General features: G+C 38.2%; 1 protein-coding gene across 1 annotated transcript; it reads right to left on the bottom strand.

Moving 5' to 3' along the window:
• Positions 1–12,791: 12,791 nt before the first annotated feature.
• On the bottom strand, positions 12,792–15,093 carry LOC149559704 (triacylglycerol lipase OBL1-like). Its single transcript, XM_089823493.1, has 4 exons — positions 14,790–15,093; positions 14,382–14,587; positions 14,216–14,249; positions 12,792–13,942 (listed from the first exon to the last, which is right to left on the bottom strand). The coding sequence occupies exons 1-4, from the start codon at positions 14,917–14,919 to the stop codon at positions 13,698–13,700; spliced, it is 615 nt and encodes a 204-aa protein (XP_089679619.1). The 5' UTR covers positions 14,920–15,093; the 3' UTR covers positions 12,792–13,697.
• Positions 15,094–20,197: the final 5,104 nt, after the last annotated feature.

Below are 20,197 nucleotides of genomic sequence, written 5' to 3'. Positions count from 1 at the left end.
TTACATATCTTCTAATTGGTCATATATGTTTTCTAGAACAAGGTATGGAGCCAAAGCTTCAATCAGAGTAGAGCCTCTAGCCCTTCATCATACTGAATCCTACACTTCCAACCTTGTCAACATGAATTGCACTATCCTAGAAGTGGATGACAATGACATAGTGAATGAGCCTACCACTTCCCTATGATGGATACATAATTTTTTCTTAGATGAATGGGCTAATGCATATCAATTTGATTCTACATCAGAAACCCTTGAGACAAGCCTCACCACATATTGTATATTGGAGAAGGATGCTTTAGTTCCCAATCTTGTGGAGGCTAAAGAAGATATGAATAAGATATGGAGTATGTACTTTGATGGATCAATAAATAAAAATGGATCAGGGTCTAGTGTGATGTTGATTTCTCTTGCACAAGTAAGGTACTACTTTTCCTTTAGGTTCCAATTTAGTTGCACCAATAATGTGGTTGAGTATGAATCCTTGATTCAAGGTCTCCTACTTGCTCAAAAAAGAGGGATCCAAGCCTTAAGTGTATATGGAGATAGTGAGTTGGTAGTTAATCAAGTGAGAAATTAGAATATCACCAAAAATAGTTTGCTCAAGTCTTATAAACATAGGGTATGGGATTTGCTTGAAGGTTTCAATGCATTCAATATTCAAAGCATCCCTAGAAAAGAAAATAGACATGCTGATAGACTTGCAGCAATAGGTGCATCTTATGATGTGTCAGGGAATCTTGAGGAGAAGAAAGAGAAACAAATTAGAATAGTAGTAAGGCTTGCCATTCCTGACAATAACATAAATTGGCAAGTGTTTGAATCTGATGAAAAAATTATGAGCTTCTTGCAGAATGAAGCAGAACTTGCAAATAGGAACCAATCAAGATTGCAAGACCAGTATGGTGACCAAATCATTAATCTCAGTTCTAGCAAACTACCTAAAGGTCTCATTACCTTAGAAAGTGTTTTTAATCCTGATGACCAAGCAAGAGGTAGAGTCATGAACCTAGCTGCCGATGAAGATGACTACACCTCAGTCATGGTTGCTAATGGAAAGTCCTTAAATATGGGGAAGGTATGCTTTGAATTTGAACAAGAAAATTTTATTCATCTATGTCAAGAATTTAATGATATATTTTCTTGGACATATGATGACTTAAAGGGTTTCGACTCAAGGTTGTTTCAGCATACCATAGATTTAATTGATAATGTCAAACTAGTAAGACAAAAGCATAGGCTAGTGAATCATAAAATTGAACCCTTAATGAGAAAGGAGCTATCCAAATTGATTGATGCCACTATAATTTCCCCTATCAAGCACTCATCATGGGTAGCAAACCTTGTCCCTATTAGGAAGAAGAATGGAGAAATTAGATTGTGTGTGGACTTTAGGGACCTTAACCAAGCTTCCCTTAAAGCCCACCATCATCTTCCTTCCATGGAGAAGAATTTGTCCAAGGTTAGTGGTTCAGAGAGGTTTTCATTTCTTGATGGGTTCCCTGGTTATAATCAAGTGCTAGTCAAGGGGTCTAATAGATACAAGACTACATTCTGCCATTTGGGCTAACCAATGTAGGTGCTACATTTTAGAAGGCAATGGAGATGGCTTTCAAGAACATGACTGAAAAGTTTGTGTTAGTTTACCTTGATGATATCACAGTGTATTCCAAGAAGGTAAAAGATCATTTTGACCATCTTAGGTAGGTATCCTTAAGGTGTAGAGAATTTGGGGTATCCCTTAACCCAAGCAAATGTGTCTTTGCTACCAATCAAGGAAAATTATTAGGACACATTGTATCTAAGGATGGCTTATCTATTGATCCAGAGAGAATAAAAGCAATATTTTCTCTCCCTCTTCCTAAACATAAGAAAGTGCTACAAAGTTTCCTTGGTAGGATAAATTTTGTGAGAAGATTTATCCCTAATCTTTCTACCATGGTGAGACCCCTTACAACTATGCTCAAGAAAAGTACGGTCTTTGCATGGACCAAGGAAGGGAGAGAAAGTTTTGAAGAGATCAAGGCAGCCATAGCCTCAGCCTCTACTCTCATTAATCTAAACTTTGAGAAGGATTTCATTCTTTATAACCTAGGTGGTGAGTCAAGTATTTCTATTGTCTTGACTCAAATGAATGATAAAGCTGAGGAGTAGCCCATAGACTTCTTTAGTGAAGGGCTTAAAGAGTATGAAGACAAGTACAACTTTGTAGAGAAGCAAGTCCTTGTAGTCATTAGAGCTTTGAAGAAATTTAGACACTTCCTATCCCATAATAAGATTCATTTGTTAGTACCTCATGCCGGTGTGAAAGAGTTCCTTTTGAGCAAGGATGTTAGTGAAAAAAGAGCTGGTAGGATTACTAGAGTGATGGAATATGATGTTGACATCCAGATCACCAAGTTGGTAAGAGGGAAAGGATTATGCAAACAAATGATATCATCCCAGGAATCAGATGAGGAAGTTGCCATGGTATTAATAGAAGAACAAGAGGTAAGAAATGATGACCCAAGAAATTGGATGGATGATATGAGGAATTTCTTATTAAGCAATGAATATCCCCAAGGATTAGATAAAGCTAAAAGGAGACAATATAGATTGTAGTTAATTCCTTATGTCTTGGTTGATTCTATCCTTTTTAGGAGAGATTTTAGTGGAGCCCTATTGAGATGCATTGACATAGAACAAGCTGAAAGGATGATCAAAGAGCTTCATGATGGTCCTGATGGTGGTCACTTCTCAGCTAGAACAACTACAATGAAGATCATGAGGGCTGGTTACTATTGGCTATCCCTATTTCATGATTGTCATAAGTATATGAAGAAGTGTGAAAAATGTGCCTTCTTCTCTGGCAAGAAAAAGATTGTAGCTCTTCTTCTCCATCCCATTTAGGTGGTCCAGCCCTTTTCTCAGTGGGGATTGGATTTCATAGGCCCTATCAATCCTCCTTCTAGTTCTGGTCACAAGTGGATTTTAGCTACTACAAGTTACTTCACCAGATGGACATAGGTAGTTGCATGGAAGGATGCCATAAAATCTTTAGTTGTTGAGTTCCTTGATGGAATTATGACCAGGTTTGGTGCCCCTTCAACCATTATTTCAGATAATGCAAAATCTTTTGTAGGAGCTCAGATCTATGCATGGGCAGTTGACCACAATATCTACTTGAGCACATCCTCAAACTACTACCCTCAAGGCAATGGTTTGGCTGAGTCATCCAACAAGAACCTAATCATGATTATTAAAAGGATAGTAGAAGATAACCAGAGGTGTTGGCATCAAAAGTTAAGGATAGCTCTGTGGGCTGACAAGATAACACCTAAAAGATCAATAGGGAATTCACCATTCATGTTAGTATATGGTAGAGAGGCAAGGCTTTCAATTTCATTAGAGTTTCCAGCCCTAGAGCTAACTCATCCATTGGAGCTAGTTGAAAAATGATGCCATGATAGTGAGGATGGCAGAGCTGATGGAGCTGTAAGAGAAAAGAAATTAGGCTTTGCAGACCCTAGAGACACATCAATAATAGGTAAAAAGGAGCTTTGACAAGAAAGCTAGCATTAGAACCTTTAGAGAGGGTGACTTAGTATTAAAATGGGATGCAGACAAGAAAAAACTAGGGAGGCACTCAAAATTTGATGCACTGTGGGGTGGTCTCTATTTGATTGAAAGTTGCAAACAGGCCAATGCTTTTCAATTAAGCAAGCCTGGTGGTGAAATTTTGGTCATCCCAGTCAATGGAATCTATCTCAACCCATGTTTTTGAAAGGGTTTGAGGTTTCATGTATATATTAGTGTACTTCTATTTTCTATAGTTTCTTGCTTTCCAAGAAGTGCACAAGCACAAATTTCTCTTTGTGAGATAGCCAGTTTCCAGGTTTTGAAAGTTGCAAAAAGTTTTTGCTTCAGGTTCTAATTGAAGAGACAAAAATTTCTAGTTTTTTTTGTTATTGTAGAGGTAGCGTTAGGGTTTCATTATGCATTGATTCACATTTTCCATGACTCTCTAACCCAATGGATGTTTCAGGCCACTGGTCAGATGCGTAGTAGGCTCGCATTCCCTTTGAGTCACCAAATTGTTATCTATTTTGCCCCCTGCCAAGTTTGAATTCAAATGTTTGGCCCAACTAATGGCTAGTTCCCAGATTTAATATTATTTAAATGTCATGGGAATATTAAAAAATAAATGATTAGACTTATGAAATTTAATATTTCCTAAAGTTTATTGCCATCGCCACACAACTTTCCCCGCCATTAGATCTCCCAAGATCTATGATTATCGCTGCGTGGTTTAGTGGAGTTGCAAGGTGGTTATCTATGGTGACATAGTGAGCATTCACCACATGGATGGTGGGTCCTTTTCCCTCGACGAGCTGCAAGACATGAGTTTTGATCACTGTCAGATCTTCCCAGATCTATGGTCACCACTTTCCCACAATAAAGAGCTGCGAGGGTTTTTAATCATGTGGGCAAGTGACTAGGTGGTGACACCTGTCCTGATGTGACATCACGAACCTACCCTTCTTGCAGAATGTGTGAAGAATTCTCACTATCTGATGCGAACAGATCTACAATCAAGGCTTCCTCGCATTATCAAGATGTGAAGATTTTAAATATTGCAGGTAAGCTTCCTTCTAACACGTGGAAAGCATGATGTCATGGGCCCACCTTGTTCAGAGAAGAATGCATGAAGAATCTTGATAGTCTGATCAATGTCGATCAATGGTTGATGCTTTCCTGCTTGATGGAATTGCACAATATTTAAAGATTGTGGGCAAGCACCTTACCACCATGTGTCTTTACAGGACCAATTTCTCTGTGGGTCATCAGGTGAGGCCAGGTGGTGCCAAGTGTTGTACGGTCAGGCTGAGGTGTTGTACACAAAATGATGCCTTGTCACACTGAGTTAGATGCCAAATGGTTCATGGGCCTAGAAGTGTTTGGGCAGGTATAGTAATATGCAGGATCTTTTGCAATCATTGATCTCATGGAGATCAAAAATTGATGCTTGCCCACAATAAAGAGTTGCAAGGTATTTAAAGTGGTCAAGTGCCTGAGGGACACGTGTCCCGTTAGGCCCAGCTAAGGCATTGATAGTTGAGGTCAGCAGTTAGTGTGATTGTCATGGTCATGTTGGAAGGGTGGCACAGTTAATTAAAAGACATGGTCAACTTGGGAAGACTGCACAAGCTGGCAAAACAAAATAAGATCATTGGTCCACGTGGCCTTTCTCAATTGCAAATTTTAGTTGACTTGTTGACTTGCTGATTGACCAGCCAGAAAGGAGGGAAAACCAAGATTTTTTGTGCGATATGATCCATGTGAAATGATTACTAAGCCCACTCTGAGATGATTAATAATCCCACAAAAATGTAGAGGAACACTCCACCCCCCTGATCTGATCTATCTACTTGGTCAAAATGGTTAATGGCACTATTCTATCTTCTCAAGGTCCCTATTTAACAAATAATCAAATTTTGTGATACTTGAAGACATATCCAGATCAGAATTGCCCCAGAGACTTAATGGAAGTGGTTGTGGAATAATTTTAGAGGAAACATATTAGCTATACCTAAACTATAAAGGAAAATTTTGTAAATTTTCTCAAGTTTGGTCGACCCTTCTCTGATTTCTCTGATATTGCTCTACATTTTTCAGTGTAAATTCCTTTTGCCTCTGAACTATATGACATCCTACTTATATCCTTTAGCCATTTGTGTGAAAGTGCAAGAATATTTTCCTCTCATTGGTGTTTTGTAGAGATCTACCATCTACATGACTATCTCTCCTTGACCTATAAATGATATATAAGTGAATCTCTCTTTCCTTGCATTATTCATTCTGATTTTCTGATCTACATGTGGTTGTTAGTTTGAAACAAGTATGGATGTGTATATCTTTTGGTGTCATGATAGCTCAATAGTGCATGTATGGGTAGAGATTGGTCTGAAAACTCTATTTTGGTGCATCACCTCCTTAGGCTAGATTAGGTAGATTTTCTTTCATGCTCTCTTTTCCCTTTTTCCTCTCCAAGAGTAGCTGGGTGCACCCTGATAGTATAGGAAGCCGACCTTCTCTGAAGACTCAACCTCACAGTTCAAGTCCCATAGCTTGGAGGTTGTTTCCATGTTTCATAAGGTTTTCCTTAGGTAAGACTTTGGACAAGGGTGAAAACCTCTGTGACAACACTTCCCTCACAAAAAATCAAATGACTCAATTGAAAGAGTCAAAGAGAAAGGATGCTAAGGCATTAAGTTTGATTGAGGTAGCAATCACAAAAATTATTTTTTCCAAGATTGCAGCAACAAATTATGCAAAAGAAGCATGGGATATCCTTAAGATGAACTTCAAGGGGACTGATAAAGACCATACAGTAAAGCTACAGAATATAAGGAGGGAGTTTGAGAATCTTTAGATGAAAGAAAATGAATCAGTTTTAGATTTTAGTTCAAGGACCTCCAATGTGATTAACCAACTAAAGTCAAATGGAGAAGACTATCAAGAGTAGAGGATAGTGGAAAATATATTGAGGAGTTTACCTCATAAATATGGCAATTTGGTCACGATCATAGAAGAGGCAAAAAATCTTATTGTTTTTGTAGTGGATGAGTTGATGGGTATTCTTCAAACCCATGAGCATAGGATCAACAGATCTACATCTTCTTCTTCCCAAGAGCAAGCATTCAAGGCTTAATCAAATCCAAGAGGAAGGGGGAGAGGAAGAAATGACTCAAGAAAAAACTCTAAAGGCAGAGGCCAAGGTAATGGAGGACAAAGAAATGTTGCAGCAAAAACCTCAGGAAGAGCAGGTAGAGAAAGTAGCTCACAAAATACTTCAAGAGGAGGTAAGAAAAATTACAACTCAAATAGGAGTAATGTAGAATGCTACTACTATCATAAATAAGGGCATTATGCAAGTAAAAGTTGGAAGAAGTAAAATGATCAGTCGGGACAAGAAAATGTGGCTGATGTGAACATGGGAAGCCGAAACAATGCCACTGCCTTCATCATGTGTAATGTTGGTGAAGAAGGAAGCCCTGAAGTTTGATACCTTGATGGTGGATGTAGCAACCACATGAGTGATAATAAAACCTTATTTTTATTCATTGACAAGAATTTAAAATCTAAGATTGTAATGGGTAACAATGGAACCCTAGCAGTAGTGGGCAAAGGATCTATTATGGTTTGCAACAACCAAAATGAGAAGAAGGAAATACAAAATGTGTATTTTGCCCCTAGTATAAAGCACAATTTGATGAGCATTTGTTAGCTCATTCAAAATGGATACAAAGTGCTGATGGGGAATGATAAGTGTGTCATTCATGAAAAGGATGGGAGCAAAAACTTACTTGTAGTAGTTCAAATGACAAACAATAGAATGTTTCCTTTGAGGATAGAGACATATTTCTCATCTCAAGTTGGTGCTGCACCTCCCACACAATTAGCTCTAAGGAGTGTGATTGAAGACCCTTCATGGATATGGCACCTCAGGTATGGTGATCTTGGCTATGTTTGTTTAAATTTGCAGTCAAATAAAAGAATGGTAGAAGGTTTTCCAAGTATAATAAATTCATGTGACAAGTGTGAGGCTTGTATTTTGCTAAGCAATATAGGCTTCCCTTTAATTCTAAAAATTCTAAGAGGGATAGATATCCATTAGATTTAGTGCATATTGACCTAGTTGGTCCTATACAAGTTACTTCCATTGGGGGGAGTACTTACTGTAGGGCCCATTTTCCGTTGCACCAAAAGCCATGACTGTTAGTGAACATGGAACACCACATAATTGACCACCTGTGGGCAGTTTATGTATTGTGGATGTCCTTGATACTACATGGATTCACTTCTTTGAGATGTTGTTGAGTGGATTGGTTATAGATTTGACATTATCCTTTGTAGTGGGAGCTTCTTGGTATATATGTGGTAGGTATTGCTCTTGAGGCTTGTGATTGCAGGTTATAGATTGGATATGTTGGTGATATGAGATTCACTTGTTATACCTTTGAGGTATGGATAGTTGGATGGGTTTGGCACTTTGCTGTGGGTGCTATTTCAGCTATGGATATTTTGACAACTATGGATACATGTGATTACCTTTGGATCAAGTTTTTTGTGCTTGAAATTTCATTTGGTACAGGATTTTATGATCTTCTAATGCGACAAGTTGGGTGGCTTTCTCTTTGGATGGCTTCTATGTATGTCCAGTGGGAGTGGCATAATAGGAGGTGAGATCATTCATGTTCAAGATGCTGGATACTTTGATTTTGTTGCGGGTACTAGGATGGAGCACTTGGTGTATTTTGATCCATGATGGTGGATGTGCTGGGAGGGATTGTTCCCTTGTTCATTTGAGTGGCTACGGATTGACCCTATGCAATGTATACAACACGTGGGAGATTGTTGAGATAATGGGTGTTGCACACATTGCATAATATTGTTATTTTATTATTTTATTTATTATGTAATGTTGTGCCTAGATGGACGTGCAACATGTAAAGATTCCCATGGAATATTTTTGATGAGTTGTAATTTAACATTGTGATAATATTTGATGTAATTATTTAATATTGGGAGAAATAATTAAATGCCCAATATTAAATGTGGGGTCAGTGGGTTAGGTAGCACATGGTTTATGTAATACCACTTAGTGGTTTTGTGGGACTTGCTACTATATAAGCAGCCACAAGGGTAGTTGTTGTAATAGAGAGAGAGAGAGAGAGAGAGTGACAAGGAGAAGACAAGGAAAGAGTCGAGCGGGACAAGGCTTGACAGGTTAGCCAAGGGAGCATTTGTGAAGGTTGGAAGCATGGCATGAGATGTGTGGATTCATGCTTGTTCACATAGTTTGCTCGGTTGTGGCTATGGCCATGAAGGCTTCCATGGTTGTATGGCAATGGTATTTTTGCTGAATAATACATGGTGATGGATGCTTTTGGAGGCTGGGTTTTTCCCTCAATGAGGGTTTCCCAGGGTATATCTTGTGTCACATTTTGTGGTATGTTGTCTATTCTCTTGCATGTGATAAGTTTCCTGAGTTCAAATCCCATGCTAAAAGAGAATGTGGACACTATATCAAGGTCCAAGATCAAATAGAGGAGGGGAGTATACCTCCAATTCTTTTGTAAATTTTTGCAAAAAATATGGCATAAATAAAGAGCTCACAGCTAGCTATACACTATAGTAGAATGGAGTGGTTGAAAAAAAGAATAAGACCATTTTTGAAATGGCAAGGAGCATGATGAAAGAGAAAGGTCTCCCAACTGAATTTTGGGGAGAGGTTGTGGTAAAAATAGTTTACCTAATTAATAGGTGTCCTACAAAGGCAGTCCATGATAGAATTCCAATGGAAGCATGGTCATGAGGAAGATGAAGTTGAACAGTTAAGGGTGTTTGGATGTGTTGCATATGCACATGTGCCTAAAGAGAAAAGATAGAAATTGGATGACAAAGGTGTGAAGTGCATCTTCATAGGGTACAACTTAGAATCAAAGGAATATATATTGTATGACCCATTCAACAACAAGATGATTCTCTCAAGAGATGTGGAATTTTTAAAAAATCAGTCATGGTATGGACCGACTGATGAATCACCAAACACCTCAAGTAAAGTGTCAATTATGAGTGAAGAAGATGTTGATGAACAACAAGAAGAAGAGAAGATAGAAGAAAAGGCAAGTAACCTCAATCATTGCCGAGCTCCTCTAGGTATGACCAAGTGTTAGTGCCAAGTAACAGTGAGAACCAAGATGGTCAACAAAGTAGCAGCAGTGAAGATTTTGATCCCACACTCACCTCCCTATTACCAAGAAAGACCAAGAGTCTTAGAAGATATACCAAGATGAAAGGTATGAAGATTATGATGAGAGTGTTAATTTTACATTATTTTTTCATAGTGATCCAATATATTTAGAAGAAGCTGTTAATGAGAAGAAATGGTGTAAGGCCATGGATGAAGAGATAGATGCTATAGAAAGGAATGAGACATCGGAGCTAACTGAATTAACTCCCAGAAAGCAAGTGATTTGAGTGAAATGGGTCTACAAGACCAAATGCAATGTTGAAGGCCAGATTGATAAGCATAAGGCAACGCTGGTAGTCAAGGACTACAAACAGTAGTATGGCAAAGATTATGATAAGATATATGCCTTGGTTGTAAGAATGGAAACCGTGTGTGTTGTCATAGCAATTGTAGCTCAACACAAATAGAAGGTATTTCAAATGGATGTGAAGTCCACTTTCTTGAATGGTGTATTGAAAGAAGAAGTCTATGTGGAGTAGGCACTTGGTTATAAAGTTGCAGGTGAAGAACACAAAGTATATAGATTGAAGAGAGCTCTTTAGGGGCTCAAGCAAGCTCCAAGGGCATGGTACAATAGGATTGACTAATATTTGATGAGAAATGGCTTTAGCAAAAGCAATGGTGAGCCTACTCTCTACTTCAAGGCAGAAAATAAAAAATTATTGATTGTTGTCTTGTATGCAGATGATTTTTTTTTACTGGTAATGACAAGGCTCTAATTGTTGAGTTCAAAGAGGCTATGAAAAATGAATCTGAGATGACAAACCTTGGTCTCTTGAAGTACTTTTCAGGCATAGAAGTAAAAAAAAATGCATGATGGCATCTTAATCTTTCAAAAAAATGCGTAGGGCAGATCATATAGAGATTCAAAATGCAGAACAGTAAGCTAGCCCCCAGACCAATAGTAATAGGTTTGAAGTTGAGCAAGGAAGACTCTAGCAAGAGAGTGGATCCAACACTATATGAGAGTATGGTTGGAAGTTTAATATATTTGACTGCAACTCGACCAAACTTAATGCATGTAGTAAGCTTAATTTCCATATTAATAGAAATTCTAAAGGATTCCCATTGGAAAGTAGGAAAGAGGATCCTAAGGTATGTGAAAAGTACCAAGGGATTTGAAATTTTGTATACTGCAGCAAATGAATTCAAGTTGGTAGGTTATTTAGATAGTGATTTGGGTGGAAGTATAGATGATAGGAAGAGCACTTCTGGATATGTATTTCATATGGGATCAGGTGCAATTTCATGAGCATCCATGAAGCAACCTATTCTTGCTCGGTCTACAGCAGAGGCTGAATACATAGAACCAAATGTAGTAGCATGTCAAGCTATTTGGTTAAGAAGGATCTTGAAAAATTTGAATGAAAGGCAAGAGAATGGAACCACAATTTATTGTGACAACATTTCTTCAATTGCATTGTCCAAGAATACAGTCTTCCATGGGAGAAGCAAGCATACAGAGATCAGATATCACTTCATCAGAGAGTTGATAGAGAATGGGGATATCAAAATAAAATTTTGTAAGTCTGAGCAACAGCTAGAAGACATCTTCACAAAGCCATTAGACATTGGACCTTTTGTACACCTAAGAGAGAGTCTTGGTGTAGTTGATTTGGATCAAGTGTGATCCTAGTTTGTGGGTCTCAAGAAAAAGGGGGAATGTCGAAAATTCGCATAGATTGTAGTTTTCCTTGAGCCCCATGCCCAACTACCCTATCAGGTTGTTTCCCGCAAGCACCCATGGATGACAGGCATTTATGTTTGGTAGGTGAATTTGAATTTTTTGAATGTTGAGAGGGAAAATGGCATACAGCCATAAGGAATGTTTCATTCCAGTTGTTGGATCAGTTGCAATAGATCAACAGAGTAGAAGAAGGAAGACAAGTTTCAGTATTTAGCAAAACAAAAGGAAGAAGCACGAAGTGTGCCGATCATTTTTGCTGGCAGACAAAAGGAAGTTCTGTAAGTTCATAGTTTTTGGCTTTGTCCTATTGAAGTAGCGATTGCTCCAGGCATTATAGTATGTAGCCATTAGAGCTACAATTTTGAAGTTTGAAATTTTAGGTTTTCCAAGTTTACAAGATTCTAGGATTTTCTGGTTGAAGCGAAATGCTCCCAAATTTTTTTATAATAGTTTATAATGTTTCAATATCAAACAAGCATGCATAAATATTATTGTTGTTCTTCTCCTATCCATCATTGCATATTTTGAAGTTGAAAAGTTCTTTGTTGAATGCTTGGCTTCGTGGTTTTAATGGTGAAGAAATTTGTATTGTAAGTTTAGCTTACAGGTTCACTCGGCACTTTCTTTGATTGCCGAGCTTACTCGGCTTCCACTTGTTGCCAAGCTCACTTGGCTTCGCTTGTGCTAAGCTACCCTTTGAGAGCCAGGCTCACTTGGCTTCCTCTTGTGCCGAGTTACTCGGCACCCTCCTATCACCTGGCTTCTATTGGTGCCAAGCTAAATTTCACTTGGCACCTTCATGAGCGGAGCAAATTTTTAGGGTTGAGTTTTTAATTTAATTTTATTTCTCTCACACAAACCAATAGAATTAACTTGAAGTTGTGAGCTTGATGCTTTACTTGTGTAACAAGCTCTTAATCGAGGATCTTTTTATTTGCTCTTCAAACTTTACTGATTAAACATTATCAATGGAAATAAGAAAGGATGTAAATTTGGAATCATTCAAGTGAATGCAAAACATACTTAAATTGAATGAACTTGAACAAATTTAGCCTCCCATATGGTAATTTGAATACTAAATAAAACATTTCATAAGATCATTAGAACTTTTCTTTTAATCAATATTCTTGAAGTAAGTATTCCTTTTTGACAAGAAGATAAGATAAAGTAAAATGCCGTATTCTTGCTAAAATCCAAGATTACAATGCTTTTGCTGCAGCATGATTTTAATTATCTCTTTTATGTAAGTTACAAAGCAATTGAAAAACTAATGAGAGTGCCACAAATTTCATGAAGATCACAAACCAATAACGAATTGGCAATTTCTTCAAGAAATTACCTTGTTTTTCAACGGATGTAATAGATGTAGGCTAGCCCAATCGAATGGCATTTACATAGTTGAGAGGGCTATGAGTTGAGATGCCTGGTAATACAATCCCCATGCATCTAAACCCCATTCCAAACCACTCTTCTCTGAAATCCTTTCCCTTTGTATGCCCAATCATCATGCACTGCATAAGCTCCCAGACTACATTCAAGTAAATGGAAATGCAATATAAGGGTGAAAAATTCTTGTTGGATTCTTCCTTCATTGTCTGTCAAGGCACAGAAGGGGAAATTAGCGGCCCTACAAATAGAATCTTGAACGAAAAATGGAATTTACAAACTTGGGCATTGCTTGAACAACAATTATTCGACACATTACCAAATTACTCAAAATTTCTTTTTCTCCAAGCTTTCAAAATTTTCAATTTGGGAGAAGTAGAGAAAATATACAACTGAGTGAAGCTAGGAAAAATTTACATTCTGTTCATGGAAGCTATTATAGTAGATACATTCTCCAAAATGCTTGAACAAGAATACATCATTATCGTAGGGCAATCTGGGAACCATGTCATTGCAGTATACGACTCAGAAATACCTTGGCTCAGACTGGTTGATGTTTTTATTCCAATAGTTTCCCATATCTTCATCACCAACTCTTAGTTACCCAAATGTATTAACTGCTAACATCTTTTCTAGGAGCCCTTTCTGGTTATGAAGAAGCAATATTGTAGGAAATATTACTGCGAGAGCACCACCCAGACTATGCACTGTGACTATAAACTTTGCATCCTTGTGTTGTTGTAGCAATTGTTTTTTAGTAGCTCTAATGGCATAGTAAGCCAGAAGCTTTTCATGGTCTATTGGCACATTTTCAGGCCACCCATTGGTTTAATTGGGTTTTAGGTGAAATTGGGCATGATCATCATTGGAGTGATTTGCTAGGCCCATTGCTTCAAGATACCCAAGATGAACCCTCCCAATTGGCTCCATTTTGTACAGTGAGATGTCAAAATCAGTGCTCCAATCATTTGCATTGAATGGCTCTGTGCCTCTGAATGCCATCACCACCATTTTATCATTTTCTAATTCATCACAAAATTTGAAGGCTTGGGTGGACATTGTTTCCAAGAATTCTATTGACCAGCAAATCACAATTATTCTGATTAGTACAAAGTGGGTCAACAAAATATGCTGCTAGTTCTATTCAAAACATTTCTTTGAATGGTAAAAGATTCTGATAATATAGATAGATAATACTTCTTTGGATTTACATGTTGTATCAATATTTTAGTTTACATTTTATATTATACTTTAATTTTCTTGTCATTCTGACAAAAGATTATAGAGTGTGAGAACATAATTTAATTTAGAACTAACATTTATGAACCTATGAAGAAATTTATTACCATTCCAGCAATTGAAGAACTCCACGAAATGCATCTACATATAAAAATTCAACACAAAAATTCAGCCATAAGATCAGCAAAGTGACCCAAATCATTAATCATGTAATGCAACAAAAACATTAAAAACTAGGGGAATGGGTATGAAACACTTTGAAATTGCGAATACCTTCCAACGTTTGGTGACCACATTCCTGATAACAGACTCATTTTCATATGCTAATTTTGAAGCCATAACACTAATATCCTGGCAAAATGTGCTTCCTGATTCGATTATCCTTTCAGCAGTATGGTGTAAATCTAGATGGCAATCCAAATGCCCAATGAAACTAATGAAATTTTCTGTACCACTTTTGGGCATTTTCACCTCATTTCCTGATCAAATGAGTCCTTGATCAGAAACCACTACGATGATAAAAAAAAGAAGAAGAAGCAAAAGCCATATCACCAATATAGCCAATACAGTAGAGACATCTTAAACTTTGGGAACTAGTTAAACAATTGAATGTTTTCCAAACAATATTGCAATTCAAAAAATAGTGCTAGTGAGAGAGAGAGATTAAATATGAATCTGAACCTTTTAGAAGCCTATTGATTATTCCTGTGAGTCCTCCATTGTTCAAAAATAGATTCAAGACGAACTCAATATGAGATCCAATCCACTTCATGGGTTTCGTATTGCGAGGATGGAAATTTTGATAGTCCATCTATTTTGAGGCCTAAAATGCTGTGGATATTCTTTGAAACAATGCTCATTTCCAGCTGGGTAAAGAGAAGAGAGGAGTGTATTGTTCCTCCCTTCTCAGGATGTAAAATGATATCTTCTTTAGCCATCTCTTGCTGGTTCTACGCATAAAATTGGAGTAAAGTAGCACATTCTATGACCATTCTCAACTGGTTTCCTGCAGTCAAAAGTTTTTTGACTTGGAATGTCCATTTGATGGTTGAGAAGTCGTAAAATCTACAGTGTGAGTTCATTTCTAGATGAATGGAGTGAATCTTCATCGTTGATGGTGTGTTATGTATATTTGTTAGGCGACATCTTCCACAATGTTGTGGAATTTTCTCGTAATGGAATTTTTTAAACTAGCCCCCGCCATGCAGTGCACGTTTCTTTTGAAACTGGAATTTTAAGGATTGGATTCGTTTCTTTGAAAGTGGGTACCCACTTCAATGATTGTAGTTAATAAAGTTAAAAATATCACCCAATCACACTCTTATTTTATAGGTTTATAGATTTCTACATTTTCTCGTGCCATATGCAGATTCATCTTGTTACCGATGGCTCAATAAAAGAGGTTGCTTTAATTTCTTCTTTTCGAAGCTTTTTGGTAGGGCATAATTATTCGAGATGACTATGTTCCTAAAGTTTGTTTCAAAATTTAAATTGCGAGTTGGTCTTAATAATTGAGCAGTAAATCCAGTTTCTTATGGGCTTCCCTCAAGTGTTCACCTCAAAACTGTTGGAGAGGTGTAACAGGCAGCCTATATCTTCTTATGCTGGCAAGCAATAATATTGCATAATTAAGGGTTGAACTCAAGTAAGTAATTGTGATTTTGATGTTCGAATGCAGATTTCAAGAATCCAAAGCATTTTCAAAGAAATCTTCTTCATTTCAACAAGCTTCCCTACCCCATTGCCCCATTGAAAGGCAAGTAGAGGAGATCAAAATTAAGAAATAAGATCATATCACAACCATACATTCAAGCATTCAAACCATTCTCCTCCTTTGAATCAAGCATTGACACAAATTACATCCACCATTATCCATGGCATGCATTAACACAGTGATATATTGAAAAAAGAGGGGTAAAAATTTATTAAGACAGAAAGGAATACAACAAGAAGAGCTCAACAAGAAGCTCGATCCTGAGCAACAAGATGATCAAATTCTTGCACCATCTCAAAGGAAAGTTGCCTCCTATCCATAATATTCCAACCCAGATCATGACTAGGAGCTCATTTGGCTAAACAATCAACAACTCTGTTCCATTCACGAGGAATATACATGAACCTAATGAATTGAAAAGAGGTAGAGAAGAAAATAATCTGATTAAAAATAGTGGCCAGCTGCCAACTAACATTGTCAAGCTCCTGCGAAGAAAGCAAGTTCACCACCACCTGGGAATCAGACTCACAGATAATCTTACGCCATCCCCACAAGCAACACTGTTCCACAACATATAAAATAGCCTGAGCTTCCATGAGATTGTTAGTGAAATCACCCTTATGAACTGAGAAAAAGAATTTAACATCACCAGAACTACAACGAGCCACTCCTCCAATACTAGCAGGGCTTGGATTCCCTCGAGAAGAACCATCAGTGTTAATTTTTAGAACTCCATAGGGAGGAGGAGTCCAATGCCCATCTCGGTTTAGCTGACCCTTCCTCTGATGTTGAAGCCGCTCGAACATAAAAGGAAAGCTTTGAGCTACAACCCCATCTTGAAGATGAAAATTGAGGCAATTGCATATAGCAAGATCAACTGGATCCATACCCCCATCTATCTCATACTTCACATGAATAGTTTCTTGAAGAGAATGTGAGATCTTCCACCAAAGATGCAAAACATCTAGCCGAACATCTTGGAATATTCAACAATTCCTCTCCAACCAGATATGCCAAAGCATGAATGAAGGGCCAGTAATCCAAGCAGCATGGAGAGGAGAAGACTTGGAGAGAGCACTTCCCAAGCGGGCCCATAACTCAGGCAAAGAGGAAGCATGCTTACAAGAGCAACCCCAAGCACTCCACCAAAGGTGCCATAGCTAAATAGAATATGAGCAATGGAAGAATAGATGGGAGACAGACTCTTCTCCATTACCACACAAAACACAATAAGAGGGGCCCTGAAATCCATGTTTTCAAAGATTATCCCATGTAAGACAACGGTTGTGAGCCACTAGCCACATGAAAAAATTACACTTGGACCAAGAAACTTTATTCCAAACTTGCTTCCACCAAGGGACCTCAACATCCCCAAATAATTGTCTAATTATCTCTTAATACCCAGCAGAGACATGATATTTACCAGACAAGGTACCTCCCCAAGCCAAAACATTAGGACCTAGCAAAGAGGAACACTCTCTAGAGGCCAGAATCTGAGAAAGCTCCTGACAATCCACATCTGTACCTCCAGGAGGCCAATCAGAAGAATGCTTCCATCTATAACCAACAACAGGTCCCAATTGAAAAGGAGTCTTGTAATGAGCAACTTTATCCCATCCAACGGCATGAAAGAGTCACAAAGAGATTGAAGATGAGGGTACATGGATAAAATGGAAGGGAATCCATCCCAAGCATCAGACCAAAACAAAGCCTGAGAACCACCTTTACATATCCAGAATAGACCCCTCTTGACTAACACTACACCTATCTTCAAAGTATGCCAAACCATTGAGTCACGACCTTCAAGAGGAAGTTTAGAAATAGAGCAAGGATCAACACCATAAAAATATTTATGAGTGATAATATGAGCCCAAAGTTGATGTTGTCTAGAGCACCATTGCCAATAAAGTTTAGCAGCCAAAGCTTGACTACTCAAGAGAGCAGATCGAAGACCAAGACCACCCTCCTTTTTAGTCCTACAAATAGTTGCCCAACTAATCAAGCTCCATTTAGTACAATGCAAATTACCACTCCAAAGGAATTTTCGAGAAAGAGCATCAAACTCCTTGAGAAAGTAAATAGGAGCAGCTTGAACCATGCTTCTATAAGTAGGAAGAGCTTGGATAATAGCTTGAAGAAGAGTAACCCAGGCAGCAGTAGAAAGACATCTACGAGTCCAATGATTATCCTTATCCTGAAGCTCGGTAATCAAATTTTGCCAAAAGAGATGTGGCTGCCTAGAAACAGAAATAGGAATGCGAAGATAAGTCAAAGGAAGTGACCCAATCTGAAACCGTAGGATACCAACAATCCTGTGCTGAATAGAATTAGGAGTGTTAAAAAAGTAAATGAAAGATTTGTGCTCATTAACTTTTTGGCCTGAAGCTGCCAAATAAATGTCCAAAGCATGTCAAAAGGCTTCGGCTTCCTTGATCCTAGCATGACCCGCAAGAGTAGAATCATCAACAAATTGAAGATGGGAAAGAGAAGGTAAGCCATTACCCCACCGCCACCCCTAAATAGAATTTTGGGACACCTGATACTTAATGAATCTTCTCAAGCCTTCAGCCATGATGATGAATAGATATGGGGAGAGAGGGTCACCTTGGCGGAGGCCTCTAGAGGCACCAAATAGCTGAGAAGGTTGACTATTAATAAGAATAGAAAAAGAGGCAAAAGTAACACAACTCATAGTCCAACTCACCCAGTCAGAGCTAAATCCAAAAGAAAGAAAAATACTCCTTAGGAAACTCCATTTACCTCTATCGTAGGCCTTAGCCATATCCAGCTTAACAAACATTACTCTCTCCCTTGAAGTAGCCATAGAGTGAATAACCTCAGTAGCAATAACCACCCCATCCCAAATTTGTCTTCTAGCAACAAAACTACCTTGTTCTTCTGAGATAATAATGGGAAGCCACTTTTTAATTCTCTTAGCAATCAACTTAGTAATAACTTTGTAAACCACATTACATAAGGCAATTGGTCTAAAAAACTCCAATTGATTAGCACCCTCTCTCTTAGGAATAAGAGTCAAGAATGTAGAATTCAAAGCTCGAAGCATCTGCTTACTAGAATAGGATTCCTTAACCACCTCCAACAAATCATGATTAATGATGTCCCAATATTCCTAAAAGAACTCAACTGGAAAGCCATCAGGACCAGGAGCCTTCCCCTTAGGCATACCAAAGACCATCTCCTCCAGCTCTTCCAAAGATATTGGACGCATGAAATAATCATTCATTTTCTGAGTGATAAGGGAAAGAATACAAGACAAAAGAATATTCTCTTCATTATCAGCAGGAGGAGAGTCCTCAGAGAAGAGGGTAGAAAAGTACCGAGTAGCCTCCTGGAACAAAGCTGGCAAGGAATTCAGATGGATACCTTGAGAATTAACCAAAGAAGAGATATTACACTGATTTCGGCGAGATTGCACTGTTTTATGGAAAAGGGCAGTGTTCCGATCACCTTCCTAGAGCCAATCAACTCTAACCTTTTGCTTCCAAAAAATTTCCTCTTGAAGTTCCCATTCTTCTAGAGCTCTAGAAGCAAGGGATTCAGCCCTTCCAAGATCCTCTAAGAAACCTCGATCTCTAATCTCCCTTGTGATGACATCAAGATCTTCTTGAGCAAGCCTCTTCATAGAATGAAGGTTCCCAAAGCATTGCCTATTCCATATCCTGAGCTGCCTTTTAACATATTGAAGCCTTTTAGAAAATGAGTACATTGCAGTACCATATGTAGGAGCACCATCTTTCCACCAACATAAAACAAAATCACGAAGAGAGGAGTCACAAAGCCACATCAACTGGAACTTAAAAGGAGGATGCTTTGGAACACAAGCCCCAATAGCAAAAAAATTGATTGGCCAATGATCATAACCCTTCCAATCAAGGATTTCTGAAGAGAGATTAATAGTGCCACTAACCCAGAAGCAAGAAATAAGAAATCTGTCCAGACGTTCTGAGATAGCAGCACTCCAGTCCTTTGATTATTCCAAGTATATAGACCATTAGAAGGCTTAACATTAGAGAGATGCAAAAGAGATATGTGTTGCCGAAGAAGAGCAAAAGAAGGCCCCAGTCTAGCCAAACCACCTTGCTTCTCCTCCAGACTTAAAACTGAATTGAAGTCCCCTGCTAACACCCAAGGATGATAAGGGTGACAATTTCTAACATACTGAATATGGTTCCAAAGTTCCTCCTTTCCCACAAGATCAATAGGTGCATACACATTAGTAACCATGATTACTTCTCCTAAGTCTAGAGCAGAAGCTACCATAGAGAGAGCTGAGCGAGAAGACATCCAACCAAGGGGAGAAATTTTTTGTGGGTCCCAAAATATAGCTAAACCACCAGCACTGCCTGTTGCCCCA

This window comes from Cupressus sempervirens, chromosome 4 (genome assembly GCF_028749045.1).
Source record: "Cupressus sempervirens isolate cs-2001-9-10 chromosome 4, ASM2874904v1, whole genome shotgun sequence".
Classification (NCBI taxonomy): domain Eukaryota; kingdom Viridiplantae; phylum Streptophyta; class Pinopsida; order Cupressales; family Cupressaceae; genus Cupressus; species Cupressus sempervirens.
This window is presented reverse-complemented; position numbering and strand designations above follow the sequence as displayed.